The 27,285-nt window shown below is 45.0% G+C and overlaps 1 protein-coding gene across 1 annotated transcript in view; it reads right to left on the bottom strand.

The window, feature by feature from the left end:
* Window positions 1–653: 653 nt before the first annotated feature.
* The window catches only part of metrn (meteorin, glial cell differentiation regulator), a 42,512-nt gene continuing 15,880 nt past the window's right edge, over window positions 654–27,285 (bottom strand). The window contains exons 3-4 of the mRNA XM_080206300.1: window positions 13,719–13,778; window positions 654–3,065 (exon numbers count right to left, since the gene is read on the bottom strand). Of these exons, the coding sequence (XP_080062426.1) occupies window positions 2,749–3,065; window positions 13,719–13,778 (377 nt within the window). The 3' untranslated portion in view covers window positions 654–2,748. The remainder of the gene's footprint in view (window positions 3,066–13,718; window positions 13,779–27,285) is intronic.

The following is a 27,285-nucleotide window of genomic DNA, read 5'->3' as shown; positions in this document are numbered from 1 at the left end:
CAAGTCAATAGACCGTTGTATGGTCTGTGTGCAGTCTACTATGTTTCCCATGGTGGGCAGGACAGGAGAATTCCACCCATTATCCATGAATTCATATTCTCCACGCAATGTGGTTAAAATGATTGGTGCCTACGTGAATTACTTCGTCAGAATTACTTTCTTGTCTTGGACCAATTTGAGTCAGTAACTTTTTTTAATTCCCAGTCAGAGAAAATGGTCATTTTTTTTATTCATTTGTGGGACATGGGTGTCGCTGGCCAGCCAGTATTTATTGCCCATCCCTAGTTGCCCTTGAGGTGGTGGCGAGCTGCCTTCTTAAATCACTGTAGTCCAGGTGACGTGGGTTAACTCTCAATGCCATAGGACTTTGACCCAGTGACTGTGAAGGAGTGTCGATATATTTCCAAGTCAGGACGGCGAGCGGTTTGGAGGGGAACTTGCAGTTGGGTGGTGTCCCCATTCATCTGCTGCCCTCATCCTTCTAAATGGAAGTGGTCATGGGTTTGGAAGGTGCTGTCTCAGGATCTTAGGTGAATTGCTACAGGGCATCTTGTAGATAGTACACACTGCTGCTACTGAGCATCGGTGTTGGAGGGAGTGGATGTTTAGTTCAGTCTGTTGTAGTGCAATGCAAATCATTCAAGTAGACACTCTTGCAAATGACAATTTGTTTCAGATTTTAATAAACTTTTCAAATGTGGAATCAAAAAAACCTCTCTTTTAAAAAAACAGATGTTCTCAAAAACAAAACTACAGCCCATATTTATAGAGAGACTCGGAAAATCTCAATTTTTCCAACCATTGAATGTAGGATTTTTTTTAAGCATAAATATTTACACTATGTACACTCAAGCTAGCTGCAGACACACAAACACAACTAAGACCACAGAGAATGGCAATATAGTAAATATTATACAAGGGTAGCATTGGCAACACCATATTTCTACAATACAATGGCACTGTAAGCCAGATATGGAGAGACAAGAAAAGCACAGTAAAGATATTGGTCCATTTTCATCCCTCATTCCATGTTTAATTCATAAGTGTTTTGACAAAGATTGAATCAGCCAATTTGAAGTGTTGTGGTGTTTATATTTTAACATTACATCTTGTATACTGTAGCAATTTACATGATATCCTGGTCTATTTCACTTCCAAAACTGAACAAGGGCTCTGCTTTTCCTTGCTTCCACAATAAGGAAATGTATCCCCTCCCCCCCTCTCTCTCTCTCTCTCTCCGTTCACAAACACTCCCAGTTTTTCCACAAGAAACATCCCAGTGTCAGGTTGCTCGAGAACACATTCTCAATGTTGGACAGCGGTCAATGCTGCAATTACCAGTCTGCTCACCAGCTTTCTGATCACAAAGAAGGGGGAAAGCTACCATGGTTTGAGAGTGAAGGTTGCATGGTGCCAAGGGACAAGGTGGCGCAGTGGATAGCACCACTGCACCCCAGCGCCAGGGACTTGGGTTCGATTCCCGGCTTGGGTCACTGTGTGGAGTCTGCACATTCTGCCCGTGTCTGCACGGACACGGGTGCTCCGGTTTCCTTCCGCAAACGGGAAAGACATGTTGGTTCGGTGCACTGGCCATGCTAAATTCTCCCTCAGTGTACCCGAGCAGGCGCCGGAGTGTGGTGACTGTGGCATTTTCACAGTAACTTCATTGCAGTGTTAATGTAAGCCTACTCGTGACTAACTTTGCTTTTGGGAATCGGGAACAGATTACTGAGGTGAACATAAAATGGAAAGGGATAACGCTACCAAGTGCTGCAGAACATGTCGTTGTTGCCCATATACTTTTGGGACTGATATATTCGCCAGACTGAGACTCCGATTTGTGCTACCCTCCTTCTAAAGGTTGCGGCAAATAAAATAAATATAACAAAAATATACAAAGTAAACATTCTCTTATTAAAAAGAGGGAACATTTATCTGGATTTGAGTTTCAGTTCAACCGGATGGCCAGAAATATCTATTTGCACTGGTCACGTGCTTCAGTCGTTAATCCTGTCGGTCAACAAATTGTCCCTAAATTAGTCTCCCCTCAATCTGGTTTCCAATGTGGAGTGTCACAAGCGTAGACAAGGGTCGTGGGTGAAAGAGGGGACTCACAATGTTGAAATGGCGGCGCGGGCTCGTTGGGCCGAAGGGCCTGTTTCCCGTGCTGTGTTGTTCTCTGTTTTGTTTAATAACCTCCCAGTTACTGGCTGTTAGTTTTGGGTTAAATGATCTTTATAAGCACCTATGTAATCATGTAGCCTTTACAGGCATCAAAGTGCCAAATCAGTCACACAATTTGCTTTTTTTTTAAAAAACTAAATTTTACTCTGGAGTCTCCCATTGTCCCCTCGCTTGAACATAAATTTGTAAGAAGAAAAGTCATTCTTCAGCTAAAAATGGTCTTTCGCTAAGTGTAACCGAGTGCCCGTTCGCAACGGCTCACGTTGGACAATAAATCACTCCCCCGTCCTCTCTAAGGGGCCTTCACACTGGGCAGTAACAATTGTTCTCATTGGACAATAAATCAATCCCACAGTTCCTTTCTCAGTGTCCTCTGCACAATCACAGCTGTTCCCACTGGACAATGAGTCAACCCTGTCCTTCCCCACCCCCCCCAAAAAAAAAATACCCTTTTCTTCTGGGATGCGTTCACAATGCGATTCCGGAATGTACCGTGGCAGCGTGCATGTTTCACAGTCCTTTTCTGCCAATTAACAATGAAAGCAGCCAAGTTGTTAAGCAGCGTCAGTCTGACTCAATCTCGCACTGATTCTCATGTGCTTCCTTGGCCACCTCGTAGATCCTCTTGAAGTCTTTGTAGCGGGGCGCGCACCCAAGCCACGCCTCTCCAAAGTGGATGTGGCCAGTGAAAATGAAGCTCCCGACCCCTTGTTTCACGCCGCACTTCAAGAATGTCCTGACCTCACCAAAGGATTTTCCGTACTTTCCGATTGGGTGGAAGAGGGTGTACTTCTGTCTGTAGATCTTGGTGGTGCTCACGCTAACAACAGACTCCTGCCTCTCCGCGTCGTGGGCCACGCTCCGAATGTGACCGCGAACCACTGGAGAAACAAAGAGAAAAACACCTTAGCGTCTTGTGAACGACACTGCATCTCAGCTTCTTAAACATACCCGCAAGCCACCGCTTTGGAGTGGGACTCAATGGGCGTTGATTTTGGACTTTAATATTAACATACTTCAACAAAACCCAGCTCAAACCATTTCTCCTTCCTATGACAAAGGAAAGGGAAGTTTTCCAGTTCACCTTCATCCTCTCAAATCTCCAATCAGATGGTGGTACCAGTTTTTGATGTGATGTTTGCACTCGAACCGTTTCATGTTTGGACAAATGCACACAAAATGCACTGAACGTTTTTATCACGTGAGAGTCCTGTTCTGGAAGGTGTACTGGAGTAACATTCCTTCCTGTTTCCAAGCCCAGGACACCGCTGTATAATATCAAAAAGATCAGTGGTGCCATCCCAATCAATGCCAAAAAGGTACACCAAAACATCCCTGTTTCAGTCAGCCACTGCTGTAACCTGTTATATATTTAACTGGTTTGCAGGTTGCTTTAGGAGCTGATCACATGATTTGATGGTGCTGTCATCAGGGGTTTTTTTTTGCAGAGGTTGCCATTTAACTTTCAGTTTGCGTATTATAGAATCCATACATTTGACCCATCAAGTATGCCCAATCCTTGGACACAGCATCTTATCTAGGTCCTATCACCCACACTACTCCACAGCTAATCAGCCAAACCTACACATCTTGGGACACTAAGGGGCAATTTACCATGACTTAACCCACTTAACCCGCACATATTTGGCCTGCGGGAGGAAATCAGAAAAAACCCACGCGGACACAGGGAGAATGTGCAAACTCCACACAGACAGTGCAAGCCGGGAATCGAACCCAGGTCTCTGCTGTGAGGCAGCAGTGCCACCTATATGAAAACACGAGATTGAGACTCCTCCCTGCGACTGGATTGGTGACTGGATTGGTGAATGAATATCTTGGCGACTGTGACTCGATTGTGAAATTAAGAGCATGATCGTGAGGCTTGATACATCCTAAGACCTTTGCATTTAATCCATGGACTGGCAAATGTTTTAAGGCTTGGACTTGTGAATGAAAACATTTGCAAACTGAACTCCAGTATTTTCAAACAGCGCAGTGAGCCAGTCCTTGTTAAATGTTGGAAAATGGGAGTACTTTAGTGAGTGCTCAACTGGTTTAGGTAATTGGCCATCACTTTTCAAAAAATCTGCTCCTGGAGAATGCACCGTTAAATTAGAAGCGAAATGGTCAGAAACGCCACTAAACTCCGATATAGGTCTTGGAGTTTATTCTGTGAGCATGGAGTGGGATGGTTATTCCGGTCTGTGCCAAGACCTCCACCCAAACTGAACACTAATCAGTCAGGTTAACACTGGACCACACAGTCACAGATTACTGATAATCTTCTGCACTGCTAATGTGTTTAAGCAGGATATTTATTCTAGATAAAAATGGATTTGCGCTGTGTGCACGTCTGCCAGGAAAACTAAAGTCATTGTTATTTATTACGCAAGAAAGATTAATCTATACAACAGGCTAGCATTAAAATGAGTAGGAAGCTAACCATTCTGTGGCAATTTTAAATGGAACAACAGTGATTCCTCGCAATTCTACACAGCAGCCTTCACTAAGGAATTAATTACCACTCTGCCATTACCCAATTTCTCTCCCTCCCTTGTTCACCCTTTGTGCAGGTTAGGTTGATCAGCCATGCTAAAATTGCCCCTAGTGTCCTGAGGTGCACAGGTTAGAGGGAGTAGCGGGTAAAATATGTAGGGATATGGATTGTGGTCGGTGCAGACTCGATGGGCCAAATGGCCTCCTTCTGCACTGTAGCATTCTATGATTTATGATCATGCTGGTCCCTTAATCCCAGTGGCTCTCCTGTCTATCTCTTTAAAGTGTGAAGCTGGCCAGTAAACATCACTTGTTAATTTGATCAGATTATAGGGCGTCATAGGTTCAGTGCACGGACACATGCATTATAATCATTAAGAATATGAATTCATTTCTTCCCTTGCTGTTTTAGGATACTGAGGCCAACTGTAGTATGCTTGCATCGCCACCATCCAAGGCAAAAGCAATCGGTCACAGACCGAGACTCAGACATGGGGCCTTCCTAATTTGGTTCGATGACAGGCAAGATTCTCTGGCCTCCCCGCACTGTTTCCCTTGGCAATGGGAAGGCAGCTCGCCAGCGGGATCCTCTTGTCCTGCCACTGTCAATGGGAATTCCTACTGAAGTCGCCCCGGGAAAGCCTTGGCGGGGGGTGCGCTGCCGGAGGGACCACGAACGGCCGGAGAACTCTGGCAAACGTATGGCTGATTTAAGAACATAAGAACATAAGAAATAGGAGCAGGAGTAGGCCATCTGGCCCTTCGAGCCTGCCCCGCCATTCAATAAGATCATGGCTGATCTGTCGTGGCTCAGTTCCACTTTCCCGCCCTCTCCCCATAACCCTTAATCCCCTTGCCTATCAAAAACCCATCAACCCGCGTCTTAAATATATTTAGCGAGGTAGCCTCCACCACTTCAACAGGCAGAGAATTCCAGAGATTCACCACCCTTTGAGTGAAGAAGTTCCTCCTCAACTCTGTTCTAAACCGCCCCCCCTTTATCTTGAGGCTGTGCCCCCTAGTCCTACTGTCCTTTCTGAGCGGGAAGAGTCTCTCCACCTCTATCCTATCCATCCCATTCATCATCTTATACGTCTCAATGAGATCTCCCCTCATTCTTCTAAACTCTAACGAGTACAAGCCTAGTTTATTCAGCCTCTCCTCATAGTTCAACCCCCTCAACTCCGGTATCAGCCTAGTAAACCTCCTCTGCACTCCCTCCAAGGCCAAAATATCCTTGCGTAAGTGCAGCGACCAAAACTGCACACAGTACTCCAGCTGCGGCCTCACCAGTGCCCTGTACCGTTGCAGCAAGACCTCCCTACTTTTATATTCGATCCCCCTCGCTATGAAGGCCAGCATCCCATTCGCCTTCCTGACCACCTGCTGCACCTGCAGGCTGGGTTTTTGCGACTCGTGCACAAGGACCCCGAGGTCCCTCTGCACCGTCGCATGCTGCAGTTTTTCGCCATGTAAGTAATAGTCCTTCCTACCATTATTCCTACCAAAATGGACCACAATACAGGTTTGGAAGGCCAGGGATATATTATGGTTCCATCAATGTACAAATTAGATGATGGCAAGAATAAAAAGCAGGTGCAATTGCATGATATCCCCAGATTCTTCCCCTACCCACCACACAAGAAATAAAAGCAGGAGTGGGTCACCAGGCCCTTCAAGCCTGCGCCACCATTCAATACGATCATGGCTGATCTATACCGGCCTCAACTCCTTTTTAGTACCATTTCCCCCAGCCCTCTTTTCCTCAATCTCTCAAATATTTATGCACCTCCACTTTAAATACTTCTAATGACTCAGCCTTCACCATCCTTTGGGACAGAGCATTCCAAGGTTCACCACTGTCTGAGAAGAAATTTCTATACACCTTCGTTTTAAATGACCTGCCCTTCATCTTATAGTTATGTCCTAGTAAAAACATCTCACCATCTACCCTGTTAAGTCCCTTTGGGATCTTATGTTTGAATAAGGTCACCCTTCACTCTAAGTCCCAAGGAATACAGGCCCAAACTATTTAGTCTCTTCTGATAAAGACAACCCTGGACTGCCTCCAACGTTACTATCCTTTTAAGGTAAGGGGACCAAGATTGATCATAGAATCCCTACAGTGCAGATGGCAACTATTTGGCCCATCGAGTCTGCACTGACCACAATGTCACCCAGGCCCTATCCCCACAAACTTATTTACCCTACTAACCCCCGACACTAAGGGACAATTATTCTATGCAATATTTCAGGTGAGGCATCACCGGTACAATTGTAACAAAACCTCCCTACATTTAAACTCCAATCCCTTTGCAATAAGGCCAAAATGCTGTTGCCTTCTCAACTACTTGAACTTGCTTGCAAGTTTTTGGCATTTGATGCACTAGAACACCTTGGTCCTTCTGTACTTTTCTCACCCGCAGTCTCTCTCCATTTAAATAATAATCCGTCTTTTGATTCCTCCTACCAAAGTGCATGACCTCCCACTTGAAAATCTATTTGCCAGGTTTCTGCCCCATCGCCCAATCTATCTATATCCCATTGCAGGATTACCATATCCTCATCATCTTTTCCACCCATCTTTGTATCATTGGCGAACCTTTCATTAATGTAAATAATGAACAATTCAGATCCCTGCTGTACTCCACTAGTTATATCTTTCCACATTGAAAGGGACCCATTTATTCTAACTGTTTTCTATCTGACCATCAGTTTTCAATCCATGCTAACACAGTTCCTCCAATTCCACTGGCTTTTACTTTATGCACCGTGTCAAATACTTTTTGGAAATCTAAATACACTATATCTCCAGGTTCCCCTCTAAGATTTCTCTCTATTCCATACTCATAAGATTTGCGCAAATTTGTCAACAGTGATTTACCTTTCATAAAACCATGTTGATTAGGTTTGATTATATTCAGCGTTGCCCCAGGTGTTACACAAAGCTATATCAGAAGGTGTGACTTTAATGTGCTTTATGGTTACACCCTGAATGGATGTTTTATGATTACACCTTAGTTGGTCCAGTCGCACCTTAATACCAGCAAACATGTTTGCACTTCAGGGCTTTTTGACTGCTCACCTCAGTCACGAGCACAGTTCTGTTTTCTAATCTCCAATCACTAATGTTAGTTTTCCTCAGGAAACATGGAAGGTTTAAATTCATTTTTAAAAGACTCAATTTTAAATACAGCATGAGACCCTCCCAACCACAATTTGGTAAATGTAGTTTATAAAGAAAGAAAACTTTAAACATGTAGTAGTAAACATGTAAACATGTATTTACTCAGTGAATGATCAGTAGAATCCATATCGCTCGAAAGAACAACTTGTAGAATTTATCAAAGCTTCTTGCCAGACCTTTTACAATCAGATTTACAAATTGGAATAACAGATGCACTGATGCACATCACAGTGTTAATGACCAACAAAGAGAGCAGGCTATGCACCCAACTGCTGGAAAACGGGATTAGAATAGATAGACACTTGATGGCGGGCATAGACAAGATGGGCCGAATGGCCTCTTTGTGCTGTAAAACCCTATGAACTTGTATAATTTGAAAATAAAGGCCAGAGGTGCCTTTTCACAATACCAATGTTATAATGTCAATCGGTGCATCTTTTGGCAAATTTGTGAACACATCCCAGTTTTTGTGGATACAAGGGTGGCACAGTGGTTAGCGCTGCTGCCTCACGACACCAGGGACCTGGGTTCGATTCCTGGCTTGGGTTACTGTCTGTGTGGAGTTTGCACATTCTCCCCGTGTCTGCGTGGGTTTCTTCCGGGTGCTCTGGTTTCCTCCCACGATCTGAATGACGTGCAGTTTGGGTGCGTTGGCCGTGTTAAATTCTCCCTCAGTGTACCCCAACAGGCGCCGGAGTGTGGCGGCGAGGGGATTTTCACAGTAACTTCATTGCGTTGTTCACGTAAGCCTACTTGTGACACTAAATATAAACTTTTATATATAATTGATAACCAGAGAGCTCAACTTATGAATCTGGTCAACTAAAATGGCTGCCAATTAGCACAACCTAACGGCCACAGCTTTCATCAATTTATTTGAGAAAATGGCACCATAAATATGCCAATATAATCTTGATTTTCAATGCCTTTAAGCGCCATAACAGGGGATTTACAGATGTGATCTTTGTACACCATTGTGTTGCCATGGTAATCAGAGTCTAAACTGCCAAGAGGTCAGGGAAACAGGTTCACCAATCCAAATTCTATCCCACTAAACCTGACAGTAACATTTTTCTATTGAATCTGGAGATTGTGACTAAGTGATTTTGGGTATAACCTCAAATTCCCCTCATAGGTCGCATAAATTACGTTGTGAAATCACAGACTCCCCAACAGACTGGTCATGTCTGAGGGTGGTGTGGAGAAACCATGGCAACAAGGGCCCCTTCATTTTCTTTTACAAAATAGGTTCAGGCATGGTGGGGTTTTTTTCCCCCCAAAAAAAAGAAAGAGAACTCTGCAAAAGCACTGGCGTCGATTTTTCAACATTACAATTAAATTGCCGTCAAAAATGACAGAATATGCTTTCGTTCCTTCTCTGATGGGCACAAAGCTCCAGCAAACTACCACATGCACTGCAACTGGAGGACAAAAAGCAGAGCGAGGCTGGAGGGGGGAGGGGAATAGCCCTTTAACCTAACCTATACTGAAGACCTGAAAATCCTTGCGTTATCCAGCCATGCAAGGATAAATTACTCACCGGCTATTTACTTTCAGTAGACCGTGAGCGCTTGAAGCAGAGGTTTGAACTCACTAATTACCTTGCCGCTGAATGTTTCGACCACTATTCTTTAGTGCAGTGTAGATCACCGTGCCAAGCTATCCTTAACCCATTCAGAGCCATTCAGCTGCTGATTTTCACTCATGTGCCGATGCAATGCAGGTTGGTTATTTCCAGTTGGAGTCCAAGTGCCACAAGTTACATAAAAACTAGAAGTAGCAGGAGGCCATTTGGCCCTTCGAGCCTGCTCTGCCATTCATTATGATCACGGCTGATCATCCTGATCCCACCAACCCCCCACTTCCTCCCCACATCCCTTGAGCCCCTGGAACCGTATCTAATTTCTTCTTGAAATCAGACACAATGTTTTGGTGTCCGCTACTTTCTGTGGCAGCGAATTCCACAGATTCACCACTCTCTGGGTGCGAAAATCTCAGCCCTCAAAAAGTTTACCCTTTATCCTCAAACTATGACCCCTAGTTCAAGACTCCCCCGCCATCGGGAACATTCTTTCTGAATCTAACCGGTCCGATCCTGCTAGGATTTTAAGTTTATGAGTTGTGTTTAACAACTTTAGATCTCAACGACAGCTCCCACTTTCTTAGACAGCCGATGAGGTTAATGGAGGCTGATTGGCAAGAGATGGATTGCCCTGTATACGAATTGCAGAGTGTTCCATCACCCGAGGGACAGAGCGATGTCTTAATTCATTCGTGGGGACATGGGCATCGCTGGCTGGCCAGCATTTATTACCCATCCCTTAAACTGAGTGGCTTGCTAGACCATTTCAGAGGACAGTTGAGTGTCAGCCACATTGCAGTGGGTCTGGAGTCACATGTGGGCCAGAACATGTAAGGTAGGCAGATTTCCTTTCCCAAAGGGGATTAGTGAACCAGATGGGTTTAATGGTCATCAGTAGATTCTTAATTCCAGATATTTTTATTGAATTCAAATTCTGCCATCTGCCATGGGTGGGATTCGAACCCGGGTCCCCAGAACATTATCTGAGTTTCTGGATTCGTAGTCTCGTGATAATACCACTCGGCCATCGCCTCTCCAACTACGAACTGAATCACTAAAAGCTGTCTTTGTAACATATGCCTACAGCTTAAAAAACTTTAACAATCAATTTTACTGTCACATTATTTTATAGAGCTTCTAAAATTTGTAACAGTAAACAAGATTAGTGGCACAATTATGTAATTATTCCATGTGATCATGTCAACTTACATTCCTGTTTGTAAACCCAGCTATCAATGCTCCCTTTTAAAGATTGGCTCCTCTGATCTGCTCATAATACCATTGTCCTCTTTGCAAAAAAAAACTGCTTCAAAGTTAAGCGAGTCTACAAGGGTCCAAGTGTATCTGTTACACTGTGGACTCCAGTTTAATGGCCGTTGAAGTTAAACCAAACCATCCACGGCAGTTGTACAGCGTAGCATGGTTTTAGCTAGCTGGCAAATGTCCATGAGGTGCTTTTCCTGCCAGCATCTTCTGGAGGTGGGTTGCCACAGAGAAAGACAAGTGGCGAAGCTGTGCCAATGAAAACAATGACCTGCTCAGAGGCAAACATTGTCTCGTGACGAAATGTAGTTGTCAGCGCAAGGATGCGGCACGAAAGCCAATTTCAAAAGGAAAGAGACAGAGAAGTGGCCCAGTGCCGTTAAGGGAATGTACCACCCGGAATCAAAGCGTCTTTGCAGAGATCCAGATGGATCAAAGTACAACTCTGAAAAGGTACTGGAAAAAGCACTGTGGGATAATATAGTGGAGTACCTTCTGCAATTCCACTCAAATTTACAGGGGGCGCCAAGGAATAACTCCAAGGCATAGAACATCGAAAAACTCCAGCACAAACAGGCCCTTCGGCCCACAAGTTGCACCGGTGATATCCCTACCTACTAGGCTTACCTATAACCCTCAATTCTATTAAGTCCTATGTCCTCATCCAGAAGTCTTTTGAAAGACCCTATCGAATTTGCCTCTACCACCACCGACGGCAGCCGATTCCACTCACTCACCACCCTCTGAGTGAAAAACTTACCCCTGATATCTCCTCTGTACCTGCTCCCCAGCACCTTAAACTTGTGTCCTTTCGTAGCAACCATTTCAGCCCTGGGAAATAGCCTCTGAGAATCCACCCGATCTACACCTCTCAACATGTTATACACCTCCATCAGGTCACCTCTCATCCTTCGTCTCTCCAAGGAGAAAAGACCGAGCTCCCTCAGCCTATCCTCATAAGGCATGCCTCCCAATCCAGGCAACATCCTTGTAAATCTCCTCTTGCACCCTCTCAATAGCTTCCACATCCTCCCTGTAATGAGGCGACCAGAACTGAGCACAGTACTCCAAGTGGGGTCTGACCAGGGTCTGAGAAAGCTGCAACATTATCTCCCGACTCCTAAACTCAATCCCTCGATTGATGAGGGCCAGTACACCATATGCCTTCTTAACCACAGCCTCTACCTGCAAGGCCAATTTTACATAGAATTTTTCCTTCAAAATATTAAATCATAGGGAATTCATTCAGACATCTAGTCCGAAGCAATTCAGAGACGGTGGTAGTGGTTAGCACTGCTGCCTCACAGCGCCAGGGACCCAGGTTCAATTCCAGCCTTGGGTGATCATCTGATGGCCTCCTGCACTACGCTGCCACTCTTACACAATTGTGTATCCCAAACCTCTTTCCTCACTACATTGAAATATGATGGTAATAGTGTAATCAAAAGCAGAACTGGGAATTATCTGAAGTCAGAGGCCCTTTGAGTGGCTTAGCTCGAGGAGCATTGAGTAAAGAAAAATATGAACAGGCGGATTTAAACTGAACTTTGCACGTTGGTTAGCACTGCTGCCTCACAGCGCCAGGAACCCGGATTCAATTCTGGTTGGGGCGACTGCGTGTGTGGAGTTTGCACATTCTCCTTGTGTCTGCGTGGGTTTCCTCCAGGTGCTCCATTTTCCTCCCACAGTCCAAAAATGTGCAGGTTAGGTGGATTGGCTATGCTAGATTGTCCCCTCATGTCCAAAGGCGTGGAGGTTAGGGGGATTAGTGGGGTAAATGCATGGGGGTTACAGTGAAAGGACTTGGGTAAGATGTTATGTTGCTGAATTGGTGCAGAGTCAATGGCCTGAATGTAGGGATTCTATGAATTATTAATACAATAGCATTATTAAATATTCTGCACAGCTGTGTCAAGGTTAACGCTTTCGTTACTAAAACATCTCTTGAATAGTTTGTTTTGAAGAATTTCTAATTCCACTCCCCCCTCCCTGGGGCATCAATTGCTCAATGGGGTACACTTCCATGGGCATTCGAAGGCCTGTGGGCCTCATCCAAACCATCCTACACGAGCCTTGGCAGGGACTGCCAACAAGCTATTCCCCCACGGTGGCCTCGCAGCAAAGTTGGGTCACGTCCACACTCGACAGGGTAAAGGCATCCTCGACAGGGATCTTGGGTCACACTATCTGGAACCCCCGCCCCATGACTTGTGTGTGCTTGCAACATCTCACTGTCCCGTCTGGAGACAATACACATCTCTTCAACCGATGCTTCATACTATCTCCAGTCACATTGTCTGCACCTTTAAGACTTGATTCGTTGTAAAGACTTGCATTCTAAATCAGTATTCTGTCAACTTTGTGTGTATTTATATGCTCTGTTTGTGATCGTAACTCCCACTCACCTGACGAAGGGGCAAATACCAAAAGCTAGTGGCGTTTACTACCAAATAAACCTGTTGGACTTTAACCTGGTGTTGAGAGACTTCTTACTATGTATGTGGAGACATGCCCTTTTAAGAGAACAAGTCAAGTGACCATGGATGCAAGCTCCATCCTGGATTGAGATTGCCAAGCCAGTCTTGTGCTGTGTGCGCTGGACAATGCCTACACATCTTTGCAGTGTGGGAGGAAACCAGAGCAAACCCACACAGACATGAGGAGAATGTGCAAACTCCACACAGACAGTGACCCAAGGCTGGATATGAACCCGGGTCCCCGGCGCTGTGAGGCAGTCGTGCTAACCACTGTGCCACCATGTATTAAGGGCATTTAAACGGTCATTGGATAAACATATGGATGATATTTTAGGTTAGATGGGCTTTAAGTTGGTTTCACAGGTCAAGCACATCATCGAGGGCCGAAGGGCCTGTACTGCGCTGTAGTGTTCTATGTTCTATAATACCCAATATTCCAAATTTTCAGTTACATGTGAAGGAAAGTAGAAAAGACTGAATGGAAAAGTGAACATTACAAAGCCATGGTGATAGAATTTGAGGCACTTACCAAAATCACTGGTGCACACAGCCATAAGGACTTCTGTGTCGTTGCATGGTCTGCACGCACCTACAACCAACAGAAACAAACAGATTTACTCTTTCTGTAGGCTTTTATATATCTCAAACCTATCTACTCAGGAGGTGAATTCTAATGGATTTCTTTCCAAACCCAACAGAAATCAACCGACTGCCACGGAAATTGTCCAACATTTTCTTCTGTGGTCGGAGAAGTGGAAAATTTGAATGATTTAGAAATTATTTATTGCTGAGGTATGTAATTAGCTCTGGTGTGAAATAATTTCTGGCTGCCACCTATTTTTCTTTTCTACCTACCTTATACTAAGCTGATCTTTCTGTAGCGATGACTCTAACACTACATTCTGCACTCTCTCCTTTCCTTCTCCTATAACAGTATGCTTTGTATAGCATGCAAGAAACAATACACTTGCATCCCAATACACGTAATAATAAAATAAATCAAATCTTCCTTCAAGTTGCTGATTCCTGTTGGGCTGTGATTCCACTGGTACCCTAACATGCAGGCGCATACACGCATAACACACACGCACAGAGATACATGTTAGCCCAAATTCTCTAGCCGTTCACACCCTGCCAGTGAGAATGGAGAATTTGGCACTCAGCCAAATCTCTATTCACTGCAGCGGGACTGGAGAATCCCAGTCATGGGTAAAGCCAGAGAGTTCCAGCCGCTACTATTTGATACAGGAGCTTTGTCCGAGTTGTGTTTTCATTGGAATTAGCAATGCTGAGATAAAGGACCTGGGGCAATTATATCTGGGGATTCAGAACTATGCAAATTCTTTATTTTCAGAGAGTTCAGAGCCAGCTCATTTAAACAATTATGTTATGCAGTGGTGGGTAGGCAGGGGTATTCAACGTGCTGAGGGTAGGCAGAGCTGACAAGAGGCAAGGGGATAGCTTACTTCCCCAATGGTGGGTGTGAGAGAGTGAGGACCTTGGCTTCGGAGACTCCAATGTGCCAGCATACAATGCAAACTGTTTAAAAGGAGTGCTACCATCCGACTATACTTCTGGCCATTGTGAGATCTTGAAGCTTAAGTTTTGTCAACGTTTTTCCCTAGGCCAGCAAGTGATGCAATGTTGTTATAATAATGGAATTATTATAGAATGACACACTCGCCAGGCCAATGAGAACCACAGAATTCCTACAGTTCAGAAGAGGTCACATGATCCATCAAGTCTGCACTGACTCTCCAACAGAGTATACCACTCAGGCCTTCTTCCCCAACCCTATCCCCATACAGTTAGCACGGCCAATCCACCTACCCTGCACATCTTTGGACTGAGAAGGATGAGAAATCTTGCACAAGGGTACAGTGGTTAGCACTGCTGCCTCTCAGCGCCTGGGACCCAGGTTCGATTCTGCACGTTCTCCGCTTGTCTGCGTGACTTTCCTCTCGGTTTCCTCCCACAGTCTGAAAGACACGCTGGTTAGGTGTGTTGGCCACACTAAGTATTCCCTCAGTGTACCTGAACAGGCACTGGAGTGTGGTGACTGGGGAATTTTCACAGTAACTTAATTGCAGTGTTAATATAAGCGTCAAGTTCATTTATCAATCACAACTGGGTTACAGTGAAAATCCCCTAGTGCCACACCTTTTCGGGTACACTGAGGGAGAATTTAGCATGGCCAACGCACCTAACCAGCACGTCTTTTGACTGTGGGAGGAAACTGGAGCACCCGGAGAAAACCCACGCAGACACAGAATGTGCAGACTCCACACAGACAGTGACCCAAGCCAGGAATTGAACCCCGGTCCCCAGCGCTGTGAGGTAGCAGCGCTAACCAAGGCGCCACCCCAGCTAACCACAATTGTTTCAAAAAAACAACATTGACTGTACAATGGTTGGACCACTGATCAGTTTTGTACCAAATTTTCTTGACAATAGAAAAAGATACCAGGCGCCATTTCCACATCATTTATTTTTCACCCAACCACAGAGTTTAAATTATCCGCACAGGCCTCAATTAAGCTTCGTGAAACTGAAGTCACCAAAGCTTTAGTTTGTCAAGTTTTTTGGTTTCTGGCAAGTGTTTCACTGAAAGCATGTAATCTACTTGTCGACCGGCGGGTTTTATTTAATCATCTTTGGGAACAAAACATCAGGGTCCACAAAAGGCCGATTCACAAACCACTGTAATTTCGTGCCCAGCCTAAATGGTAGTTTTGTTTAATAGAGCCTCTCTTATTCTCAAATCAGTTAACCACTGCCAGAAGCTTTCAATAACAGGGAGTTTCTGTAGGATGTTTGATGCAAAAAAACAAAGCTCAAAACCCTCTTCGATTACACTGGGCGACATTGTTGCATATCCACCTAACCAAAGAATACTAACTGTTGCCTAACCAAAGAATACTAGCTGTGTGAAGCCAGAATGCTGGAGTACACTGTAACGAGCAGACCACATAACCCTCAAGTCAGGTCAAATCTCGGTCATACTGGACTACATTTTTCCTGCAGGCAAGCAGCATAGAATCCTCGAAACCCTACAGTGCAGAAAGAGACCCTTCAGCCCATCGAGTCTGCACCGACCACAATCCCACCCAGGCCCTACTCCCATATGCCCAAGTATTTTCCCCACTAATCCCTCTAACCTACACATCTCAGGACACTAAGGGGCAATTTTAGCATGGCCAATCAACCTGACCCACACATCTTTGGACTGTGGGAGGAAACTGGAGCACCCGGAGGAAACCCACGCAGACACGAGGAGAATGTGCAATCTCCACACAGACAGTGACCCGAGCCAGGAATCGAACCCAGGACCCTGGAGCTGTGAAGCAGCAGTGCTAACCACTGTGCTAATTCATTCTTACGTTCCCTTTTTGCCATTAACCAATCCTTAATCCTGTCCAGGCCCGGAACATAATCCTGTGTAACAACCTCTCGGCTGACACCATGTTGGATATCCTCTGAAAATCCACATATACTACATACACTGGGATCTCCCTTATTCCCCCAGCTCTTTACAACCTCAGGAAAACTCTTGCACTTAATGTCTCCTTTCTTCGACTTGTAATGGTGCAAAGAGCCTCCGAGCTCTTTGTGGTCTTTGACTGAGAGCGACAATCATTATTGTGCAAAGATGTTCTCCACTGGCACCCGCTAAGACAAAAGCGATTATTGTCAGCAGTTTTACTGAGATTTCCTACTGCTCTCCCAGTCACAAGGAACAACACCGTACATTACTGTCTGTTTTAGCAGCCATGTGTGCATTGTTATTTTAGTTAAGATTGAATTCTCAAATGTTTGAAACTCCAGATTTTCATAGAATGCCGACAGTGCAGATGGCAGCCATTCGGCCCATCAAACCTGCACTCAGCACGATTCCAACCAGGCCCTGTCGCCATGTTCCCTGTGGTAGCACAGTGGTTAGCGCTGCTGCTTCACAGCTCCAGGGTCCTGGGTTCGATTCCCGGCTCGGGTCACTGTCTGTGTGGAGTTTGCACATTCTCCTCGTGTCTGCGTGGGTTTGCTCCGGTTTCCTCCCATAGTCCAAAGATGTGCGGGTTTGGTTGATTGGCCATGCTGAGAAATTGCCCCATAGTGTGCAGGGATGTATAAGTTAGAGGGATTAGTGGGTATAATATGTAGGGATGTGGGGGTAGGGCCTGGGTGGGATTGTGTTTGGTGCAGACTCGATGGGCCGAAGGGCCTCTTTCTGCACTGTAGGGTTCTATGATTCTATTTACCTTCATTTACCCTGCTAGTCCCCCTGAGACAAAGGGCAATTTACTACAGCCAGTCAACCTAACCCACACATCCATGGACTGCGGGAGAAAACCCACACAGAGAACATGCAGACTCCACACACACACACACACACAGAGTCACCTAAGGCCGGAACTGAACCACTAAGCACTGTGCCACACCAGGGTGAAGCCTCAGGAGAGCCAGCCTTGCGAAAAAGTGCCCCGAATTTATGTAGTGGGGTGAAGAGGTTGGGCTCACCAGCTGTTCCTTCACTGTCAGTGGCGGTACAGTGGCTACGCAGACACGGGAGAACACGCAAACTCCACACAGACACAGTCACCCGAGACCGGAATCAAACCCGGGTCCCTGGAGTTGTGAGGCAGCAGTGCTGACCACAGTGCCACCCTTGTGACACTGGAGTGGGAGATGGATTCTAGCTACAAAAAGACTTGGCTGTATTAACGGAAGTTAACAAAAACTTTATCCCTCAGGAGTCAATAGCCTCGAACACTTGATTAGGATGAGAGAAGTGTAAACAGTTTCAGGCTACAGCCCACCAAACACCTCCAGCTGCACTTTCCGACCCCCACCTTCACTCCCTGTCGGCTTGCCGTTTGATGGACAGCTTAAGTCCTGCTGTGCACAGCCCTATTGAATTTGCCCGAACCTTCAGGGGCCACTTGATCTTCAGTCTGGGTGTGTATTACTCCTGCAGAAATTCCATCACACAAACATAAAACACCTTACAAAACCTGTTGGACAGCACCAGGTTAAAAAAAAACACCCCATCAGACTGGAACTCCTCATCCGTCACATTGAAACTACTCAGATAGTCCCTATCAAAGAATTATAGAGCAAAATTAAATTAAATTTGTGGTCTTTAAATGCAGCAGTCGAGGGGACAACTTAACTATCAGGAAGGCCCAAAGGATTCTCAATGCTACCGTTTATGAATGGCTTCAAAATTTACAATTAAAATTGAAAGTAATAAGAGGTTTAAATGCGTGTTTTTAGAATGGTTTCATCCTTATTTAATTTGGCTATTAATTTAGTTATGGGTAGCACAATGGTTAGCACTGCTGCAACACAGCACCAGGAGGAAATTTTTCTTTCATAAGAACATAAGAAATAGGAGCAGGAGTCAGCCACCTAGCCCTTCGAGCCTGCCCCGCCATTCAATAAGATCATGGCTGATCTGTCGTGTCTCAGTTCCACATTCCCGCCCTCTCCCCATAACCCTTAATCCTCTCGCTTATCAAAAACCCATCAACCCGCGTCTTAAAAATATTTAGTGAGGCAGCCTCCACCACCTCAACGGGCAGAGAATTCCAGAGATTCACCACCCTTTGAGTGAAGAAGTTCCTCCTCAACTCCGTTCTAAGATGTCCATCTTTCAGTGATGGACATAACTTGACTTTTAATAAGAAAACTCCTATATTTTTTATAATGAAGATTTGGATAGATCAAACATGATTAGAAACCCAGATCAATGTCTGTGTGGAGTATGTACATTCTCCCCGTGTCTGTGTGGGTTTCTTCCTACAGTCCAAAGACGTGCGGCTTAGGTGGTTTGGCCATGCTAAATTGCCCCTTGGTGTCAGGTGGATTAACAGGGTAAATCTGTGGGATTGCACGAACAGGGCCTGGGTGGGGTTGTGGTCGGTGCAGACTCAATAGGCCAAATATCCTCCTCCTGCACTGCAGGGATCCTAGGATCCGAAATTCTTAGTTTCTTTTTTAAAATGGTCTCACCACAAATTAACGTGAGCACTTTATTTTCAAAAAATTATTGCTGTGGCAGCATTATCTTTTCAATATATATCTTTAAAGTCACCACTAATGACCATAGGATGGTCTTCTCTTTGAGGGAGAGAACTGACTGGTTGCGATGTAACCTGAGGGTCACCTCACCTCAGGGGAGGGGCTAGGTTGAGAAGGCAGGGCCTTCATGGATAACCTCAGCCAGTGTGGGAGTCGAACTGGCTGTTGGCATTCCCCTGCATCACAAACCAACAGGCCAGCCAACTGAGCTAACCACCGTTAAAATATAGAATCAGAACCCTACAGTGCAGAAAGAGGCCCTTCGGCTCATCGAGTCTGCACTGACCACAATCCCACCTCAACCCTATCCCCATATCATCACCCACTAATCCCTCTAACCTAAGGATCTTAGGACACTAAGGGGCAATTTTAGCCAATCAACCTAACCCGCACATCTTTGAACTGTAGGAGGAAACTGGTGTACGCGGAGGAAACCGGTGTACGCGGAGGAAACCCACGCAGACACAAGGAGAACGTGCAAACTCCACACAGACAGTGACCCGAGCCGGGAATCGAACCCAGGACCCTGGAGCTGTGAAGCAGCAGTGCTAACCACTGTGCTACCGTGCCACCCAATAGTACATTGTTCCATGAATAGGGCCACAAAACAATGCCTCCCGTTACCCACGCTGCTGAACGTCCAATTTCAACCAAGCTACCCAGGGGAAAAGTGAAGCAAAAAAAAATCACAGGGAGGGTTGCCCATTTTATGAGTCACCCATGGTCTCTCAGTTCCAACTACACTGAAAGCACTGAGTATCACAACTGACCAACACAATTCTTCAAATCACTGTTCATAGCTGGGGAACTGAGATAAGGGGGTGTGGGCTAGGCAGGGGAAAACAAGAGGGAAAAGTATTTACTCAACTTAAAACTTATGCAATGTACAACTACGTATGTGTTCCAACTGTGTGCTTTAAGTAAGAACTCTCGGTTGGAGATTCTTATGTGCTTTGTTTACAGGATACAAAGCTATTTGCTGTCTCAATTGTGAAATTGGTTTGTAAAAAAATTCTTTTACAGGAAAGAATGTCCCATTTGTAAAAGATACGCAATTAAAAACATTGTGATCAATAGGTTTTGTCTGATTATTGCAGAGATTATTAAATACCTGATTGTCCAATAAGATCTATATTAGTCAATGTAGGATGACTGTGTAATAAATTAAAATCTCACTCACACTGGGATTAAAAGCACTGCGATTGCCTGGAAGGTGGTTCGATTAAGCTGGTTAAGTGGGTTTGCGTAAAACACCTGCACTGGTAAAGGCAGCAAGTTAGTTAGCAATGGGGAAGAATTGGGAGCTGGCCAACAATACCTTATACTGAAAAGAAAATTACTCATATTTCTAGACTGAGAAAAGGCAGGTGGTACAGTGAGGTGTTGGGTGCTATTCAGGTCAGGTCAGGGATTTCAGGTGCATAGTTACACAGGATTACACTGGGATTTTTTTTCTGTCTGGGTAACTATCAAGGTAAGCAAGTCAGAGCTTGGAAATCTCTTGACTATTTTTTTCCCAGGGAGTGCTGGGGAGGAGAATTGCCCACCAGAATTCAACTTCTCCAACATTTCTGTGCCGGGACACCTTGGGTCAAAATCTGATAATGCAGAGACTGGACGATCTGGTTCAATAAATGCCTATTCATTTTAGCAGAAAGTATACAGTAGAATCCCTATAGTGCAGAAAGAGGCCATTTGGCCCATCTAGTCTGCACAATCCTACCCAAGCTCTATCCCCATAACCACACTCATTTACTCTCGTTAGTCTCCCTGACACAAAGGCAATTTATCATGGCCATTAACCCACACAACTTTGGACTCTGGGAGGAAACTGAAGCATCTGGAGGAAACCCATGCAGACAATGTGCAAAATCCACACAGACGGTGACCCCAGCCAGGAATCGAACCTGGGTCCCTGGCGCTGTGAGGCAGCAGCGCTAACCACTGTGCCGCCTCTATTAACAAGGAGGAGGAGACACAGGAGCCTAACATTGGATCCCTGCAACGTTGAATATTTTATTGAATGAAAGTTTACAATCCCCAGTTAGAGAAGGGTTTCAATAGGGTTAATTCAGAACTGGAGAAGTTTACGTTCCAGTAATACACTCGTCTGGAATGACCCCAGTCTAATTTACCTTGATATTTGTATTGGGTTTCTAGGCCGATCATGCTGATGGGGAATCAAATGCAAGCTCACTGGAATATAAAAGCCAGTGTAAACCAAAGGCAAAAGCTACACTCTGAATAAGTTAATATCCAAGAGTGAAAAAAAGTGTCCTTCGCCAGATGCCTCTGTTACTCCAGCAGCATTACTGTATGGAACCGAGGACTAATCATAGGGAAGACCGTTCCAGCAATGTATTCACCCTGAACATATGAAAAGCAAACGTGGACATTTGGGTGAATCAGGCATTTTGATGGGAGTACGGTACAAGTCTGCAGCACAAGGCTACATTTTTGAAAATTACAATGGAGATTTCTATCAAAGTACAAGTCTCAGGATCTGCAGATTCAGCTGTGGTTAAATCCTGGGGCACAAATTTAGATTAAGAAACTGCATGCGAGAGCAACACCCTTGTGTAAAAAGAAAGACTAGAAGCAGGAATAGGCCATTCGGCCCTTTAAGCTCACTCTGTCATTCATAATGATCATCAAATTCAATATCCTGAACAACTCCCCTTCCCCCCACATCGCGCTCTGGGCTAAAGAGCTAAATATAATTTCTTCTTGAAATCAGACAACATTTTGGCCTCAACTGCATTCTGCGGTAATGAATTCCACACATTCACCACCCCCGAGTGAAGAAATTTCTCCTCACCGCAGTTCTAATCCACAAACTATGATCCCTAATTCTGAACTCCTCCACTACTGCGAACATTCTTTCTGTCTAACCCTGTTAGAATTTTATAAGTTTCGATGAGATCCCCTCTCACTCTTTGACACGTACAAACCTTCAGAGTGTGGGGAAGGGGGAGCGTGCGATGTTGCTGTTACACTACTGCTGCATCAAACATTATGATCCAGGCACTCATATTTGGTGAAGTCAGCTTAATACGACTTAAACTATTAATTTTTCAGGAGATTTAATCTCACTCCATTCGTGGTTTAATTGTTATTCATTTGCAGCCAGTGTGCTGAATCTTATGATCCCTCATAACCATGCTGTTGCCTTTTGAGTGTACAAACATGCAGAACATTAGGGCGGCACAGTGGTTAGCACTGCTGCCTCTCAGCGCCAGGGACCTGGGTTCAATTCCGGTCTTGGGTCACTGTTTGTGTGGAGTTTGCATGTTCTCCCCGTGTCTGCTTGGATTTCCTCCTACAGTCCAAAAGGTGTGTGGGTTTAGGCTATGCTAAATTAACCCTAGTGTCAGGGGGACTAGCTAGGGTAAACGTGGGGTTACAGGAATAGGGCCTGAGAGGGTCAGTGCAGACTTGATGGGCTGATTGGCCTCCTCCTACACTATAGGCATCTTATTTAAGCACAACTCAATAATGCAATGGATGCCAGCTAAATGTTGAATGCTCTCTGAAAAGTTTTCAATCTTCAGAGCAATATTTCTGGTGCAGTTTCTTTCATTGTTTAACTGTGACGTGGATGCAGAAATGAAATGTTGTTTTCTACCTCACTTTGATACCTTGAATACACACAAGTCAGCAAACCTCGCCCACTACTTGGATTACTATCACCTCTGGGAACAATCTGGTGGTTCGGGCCAGACAAGTTAGTTAAAGGAAACATTTGTGCAGTGTTTCAGCAATTCCACAATCACTTATCTCCCGGCCAATCTACACACTCCCATGTGGTGTTAATCGCTGCAATATTCCACATACGCTGCATGTGACATGGGTCACATGTTAAGGATGGTTTCCAGCTGCACTGAAACCCAATTCCGCCAAGTAACACAATACACAGGTGGTTTAAATTTAAACTTTTGTCCCGTGTTTGGATATCACTTCTTTCAAAGCGTGCGCCACACAAATCCAGCATCGGGATTGTTTATACAAAGGCCTACGGTGAGTGTCCTTTCTTCGCAGAGTACAACACACTTAAGCAGTGCCAAAGATACAATGAACAGTTTGTTAATCGTGGAATCCTACAGTGCAGAAGGAGGCCGTTCAGGCCGTCGAGTCCCCACCGACGACAATCCCACCCAGGCCCTATCTCTGTAACCCCATCTATTTACCCTGCTAGCCCCCCCTGACACTGGGGTCAATTTAGCATGGCCAATCAACCTAACCCACACATCTTAAAGGGTTTTGAGAAAGCGAATCAAAATCAACATGATTTGAAACAAAACAACACGGTCGCACAATGGTTAGCACGGCTGCTTCACAGCTCCAGGGTCCTGGGTTTGATTCCCGGTTTGGGCCACTGTGTGTGGAGTTTGCACATTTTCCTCATGTCTGTGTGGGTTTCCTCCGGGTGCTCCGGTTTCCTCCCACAGTCCAAAGATGTGCAGATTAGGTTGATTGGTCATGCTAAGAAATTGCACCTTTAGTGTGCAGGGATGCGTAGGTTTGAGGGATTAGTGGGTATAATATGGGGGTAGGGCCTGGGTGGGATTGTGTTCGGTGCAGACTCGATGGGCCGAAGGGCCTCTTTCTGCACCGTAGGGTTCTATGATTCTAACACTTAGTAATCTTATTCTTCCAAAATTGTCAGATTATGGATCAATTCTTCCAAAAATTCTGGTTTCACTTCTCTCCAAAACGCATCATGGACTTTACCACGTGTGCAAGAGCAAGTGATGCCTGCGTTTTGACTTTTTCCTTCCCATAATCTTTTAAATCCAGGCCACACCAGATGGACAACAAGGGTCTATTCTTGTGCTAACAATAGTGGCAAAGGAAAACTTCATATCCAAAAAAAAGAAAGGTTCTGCTCTCCCCCTTGAAAAGATGACATGATAAATCTCTACAACAGGTCGTTCAAACAAAACAAACAACAAATCTGTTTTATTTTTCAGCCCTATTAAATTTAAACCAGTTATTTGGCTGGAAGTTCCTGGAAATGAGGCGAATGTACCTGAGAAACGGCTCTTCCTCCTTTTCACATCTAACAAGGATTTGCGACATGGGTAACATTAAAAATGCAGCTCAGCTGTTGGGTTGCTTTTTTTGACTGGGGGAGCACATGCTCAGCATTGTTAATGGTAAGTGAACTGTGTGCTAAAGGGTAACCTTGCACACCACTCCCCCCAACATCTACTCGAGTCAAATAGAAAGATTTTTTTTTAATATGTACAAAAACCAGAAGTTGAAAATAAAAAAGGACGTATTGAAAAGTTGGGCTGAAGGAGACAGAAGCTTTGCTTTGGAAACCACTAAAGGATCCTTTCATTATCGGATAAACAAGGAGATTGACGATACAGCCTAAGTTTATTTATTAGCGTCACAAGTAGCCCTACATTAACACTGCAATGAAATTACTGTGAAACTCCCCTCCTGTTCAGGTGCACAGAGAGAATTTAACATGGCCAATGCACCTAACCAGCGCACCTTTCGGACTGTGGGGGGGAAACCCATGCAGACGCGGGGAAAATACGCAAACTCCGCACAGACAGTGACCCGAGCCAAGAACCGAACCCGAGTCCCTGCTACTGTGAGGCGGCAGCGCTAACCATTGTGCTACTGCAAATGTAGAGAGGTTATGTAGAGGGGTGATGCAGCAAGTTTATTGATAGGGCGATATAGTTTATTTATTACTGGAATCAATCCATTCCAGAGATGTCAGGACCTCACAGCAGCAAGAGTTAACATTTCTGTACATTATTTTCATACGTTCTCTTCGGAAATTTGGCAGTGATTGCCAGGGATATATATTGTGGTCTGGGAATCTGTTTCTGATGGTTACGGATTATTAAGAAAAGTTAATAACTGCAGACTGAAAGTGGAATTTGGGCCACTATCATAGAATCCTACAGTGCAGAAGGAGACCATTTGGCCCATTGGATCTGCGCCAACCACAATCCCACCCAGGCTCTATCCCCATAACCCCATGTATTTATCCTGCTAGTCTCCCGAAGCTCGGGGCAATTTAGCATGGCCAATCCTAACCCGCACGTCTTTGGAGTGCGGGAGGAAACCAGAGCACTCAGAGGAAACCCCCATGCAGACATAGGGAGAATGGACTAACTCCATACACAGTGATCCAAGCTGGGAATCTAACCTGGGTCTCTGGTGCTGGGAGGCAGTAGTGCTAACCACTGTGCCACTTATTAACAAGTAGGAGAACACACAGGAGTCCAAAGCAGTCCCTGGAAATGTTGAATATTTTATTGAATGAAACTTTACAATCCCCAGTTAGAGAGAGGTTTCAGTCGGGTTAATTCAAAACCGGAGGAGTTTCCTTGGTGTTCCAGTAATACACTGGCCTGGAATAACCCTAATCTCATTTATCTTTGGACTGTGGGAGGAAACCTGAGCACTCAGAGGAAACCCACACAGACACAGGGAGAATGTGCAAAAGACAACAATTCTATCTGATAACAGTGACTGTGTTTTATTGATTGCGACTACTGACAAGGAGTTAAAAATAACTGCATTTATTCCATTAAAATATGAACGACTGTAATTTTAGGATTGTTACACATGCTTTCTCTTGTTGTTACATAGAATCCTTCTGTACAGAAGGAGGCCAATCATCCCATCGAGTCTCCACTGACCACAATATCACCCAGGCCCTAGCCCTATGAATTTACCCTAGCTCGTTCCCCCCGACACGAAGAGGCAATTTAGCATGGTCAATCCACCCAACTTGCACGTCTTTGGAGTGCAGAGGAAACCCACGCTGACAGAGAGAACACGCAAACTCCACACAGACAGCCAGGAATTGAACCCAGGTTCCTGGCGCTGTGGGGCAGCAGCGCTAACTACTGTGCGGTCAATGAAGTATAACGTTCTCTTCCACTGTAATAAAACTCAATCAGATGATGATATTCTTCATGATGCATGAAGTCAATCTTCTGATTTTAACCACAAAATGACTTGTGTGGTGGGTGGGGCGAGAAGGTAGAGTAGCTGGAGCATAATGAAGGGGACTGTTTGACGACAGGCCTTCTTTGTGGAGCTAATTTACTGGAATTGGCCTGAAAATGCAAACTGGTGTGCAGTTGTAGCGCTCAGTCAAGTCAAATGAATTCATCCTTAATCGAAACAACTATCCAGTGAGAGCGTAGCATTTATACTCATGTTACAGAAGACTGAAATCCCACTGAACACTTGGTGCCAAAGTGGGCCATTCGGCCCATTTGGAGAGTCGGTGCAGACCCAAAGGGTACTCTACCCTGGCCCAATACCCTCTACCCACTCACCCCACCATTTCCCCATACATTTATCACGGCTAATTTTTTTCTTAATTCATTTGCGGGACATGGGCATCGCTGGCTGGTATTTACTGCCCATCCCTAGTTGCCCTTGGAGGGCAGCTGCGAGCCAACCACATTGCTGTGGGTCTAAATCCACATGTAAGCCAGACATCCTTCCCTAAAGGATATTAGTGAACCAGAAGGGATTTTCTGACAATCGACAATGGCTTTGTGGTCATTCATAATTCCAGATATTTTTACGAAATTCAAATTTCACCACCTTCCATGGTGGGATTCAAACCCAGGTCCCCAGGACATTAGCTGAGTTTCTGGATTAATAGTCGAGCGATAATACAACTCACCATCACCTCCCCTGCCAGGGTAGCAGGATTAAAAGTGACATGTCAGAATGTAACATTGGTATATCTCTGTGTTCATGAAGCTGGAATGTTGCCACCATTCATGCTGGTAGGACCTTCCCATCCTGCCGCAGCGAATGGAGGGGTAGCTGGCTGCCAAATTCTCCAACCTTGCTGTAGCACGGCACAAATGACCATTAAGTGGCCCTCTATTTCTTGCATAAACATGTACATGTGGTCATTTTTCAGCCCCTTCCGCTAGTCGGGTTTTCCAGTCCTGCCGAAGTCCAAGGAGTTTTAAATGAATCGCTGCATTTTCCAGCCATGTCAGGCCTGGAAAATTTTCAGC

This window comes from Carcharhinus amblyrhynchos, chromosome 18 (genome assembly GCF_965287045.1).
Source record: "Carcharhinus amblyrhynchos chromosome 18, sCarAmb.v2.hapA, whole genome shotgun sequence".
NCBI classification, from domain to species: Eukaryota; Metazoa; Chordata; class Chondrichthyes; order Carcharhiniformes; family Carcharhinidae; genus Carcharhinus; species Carcharhinus amblyrhynchos.
This window is presented reverse-complemented; position numbering and strand designations above follow the sequence as displayed.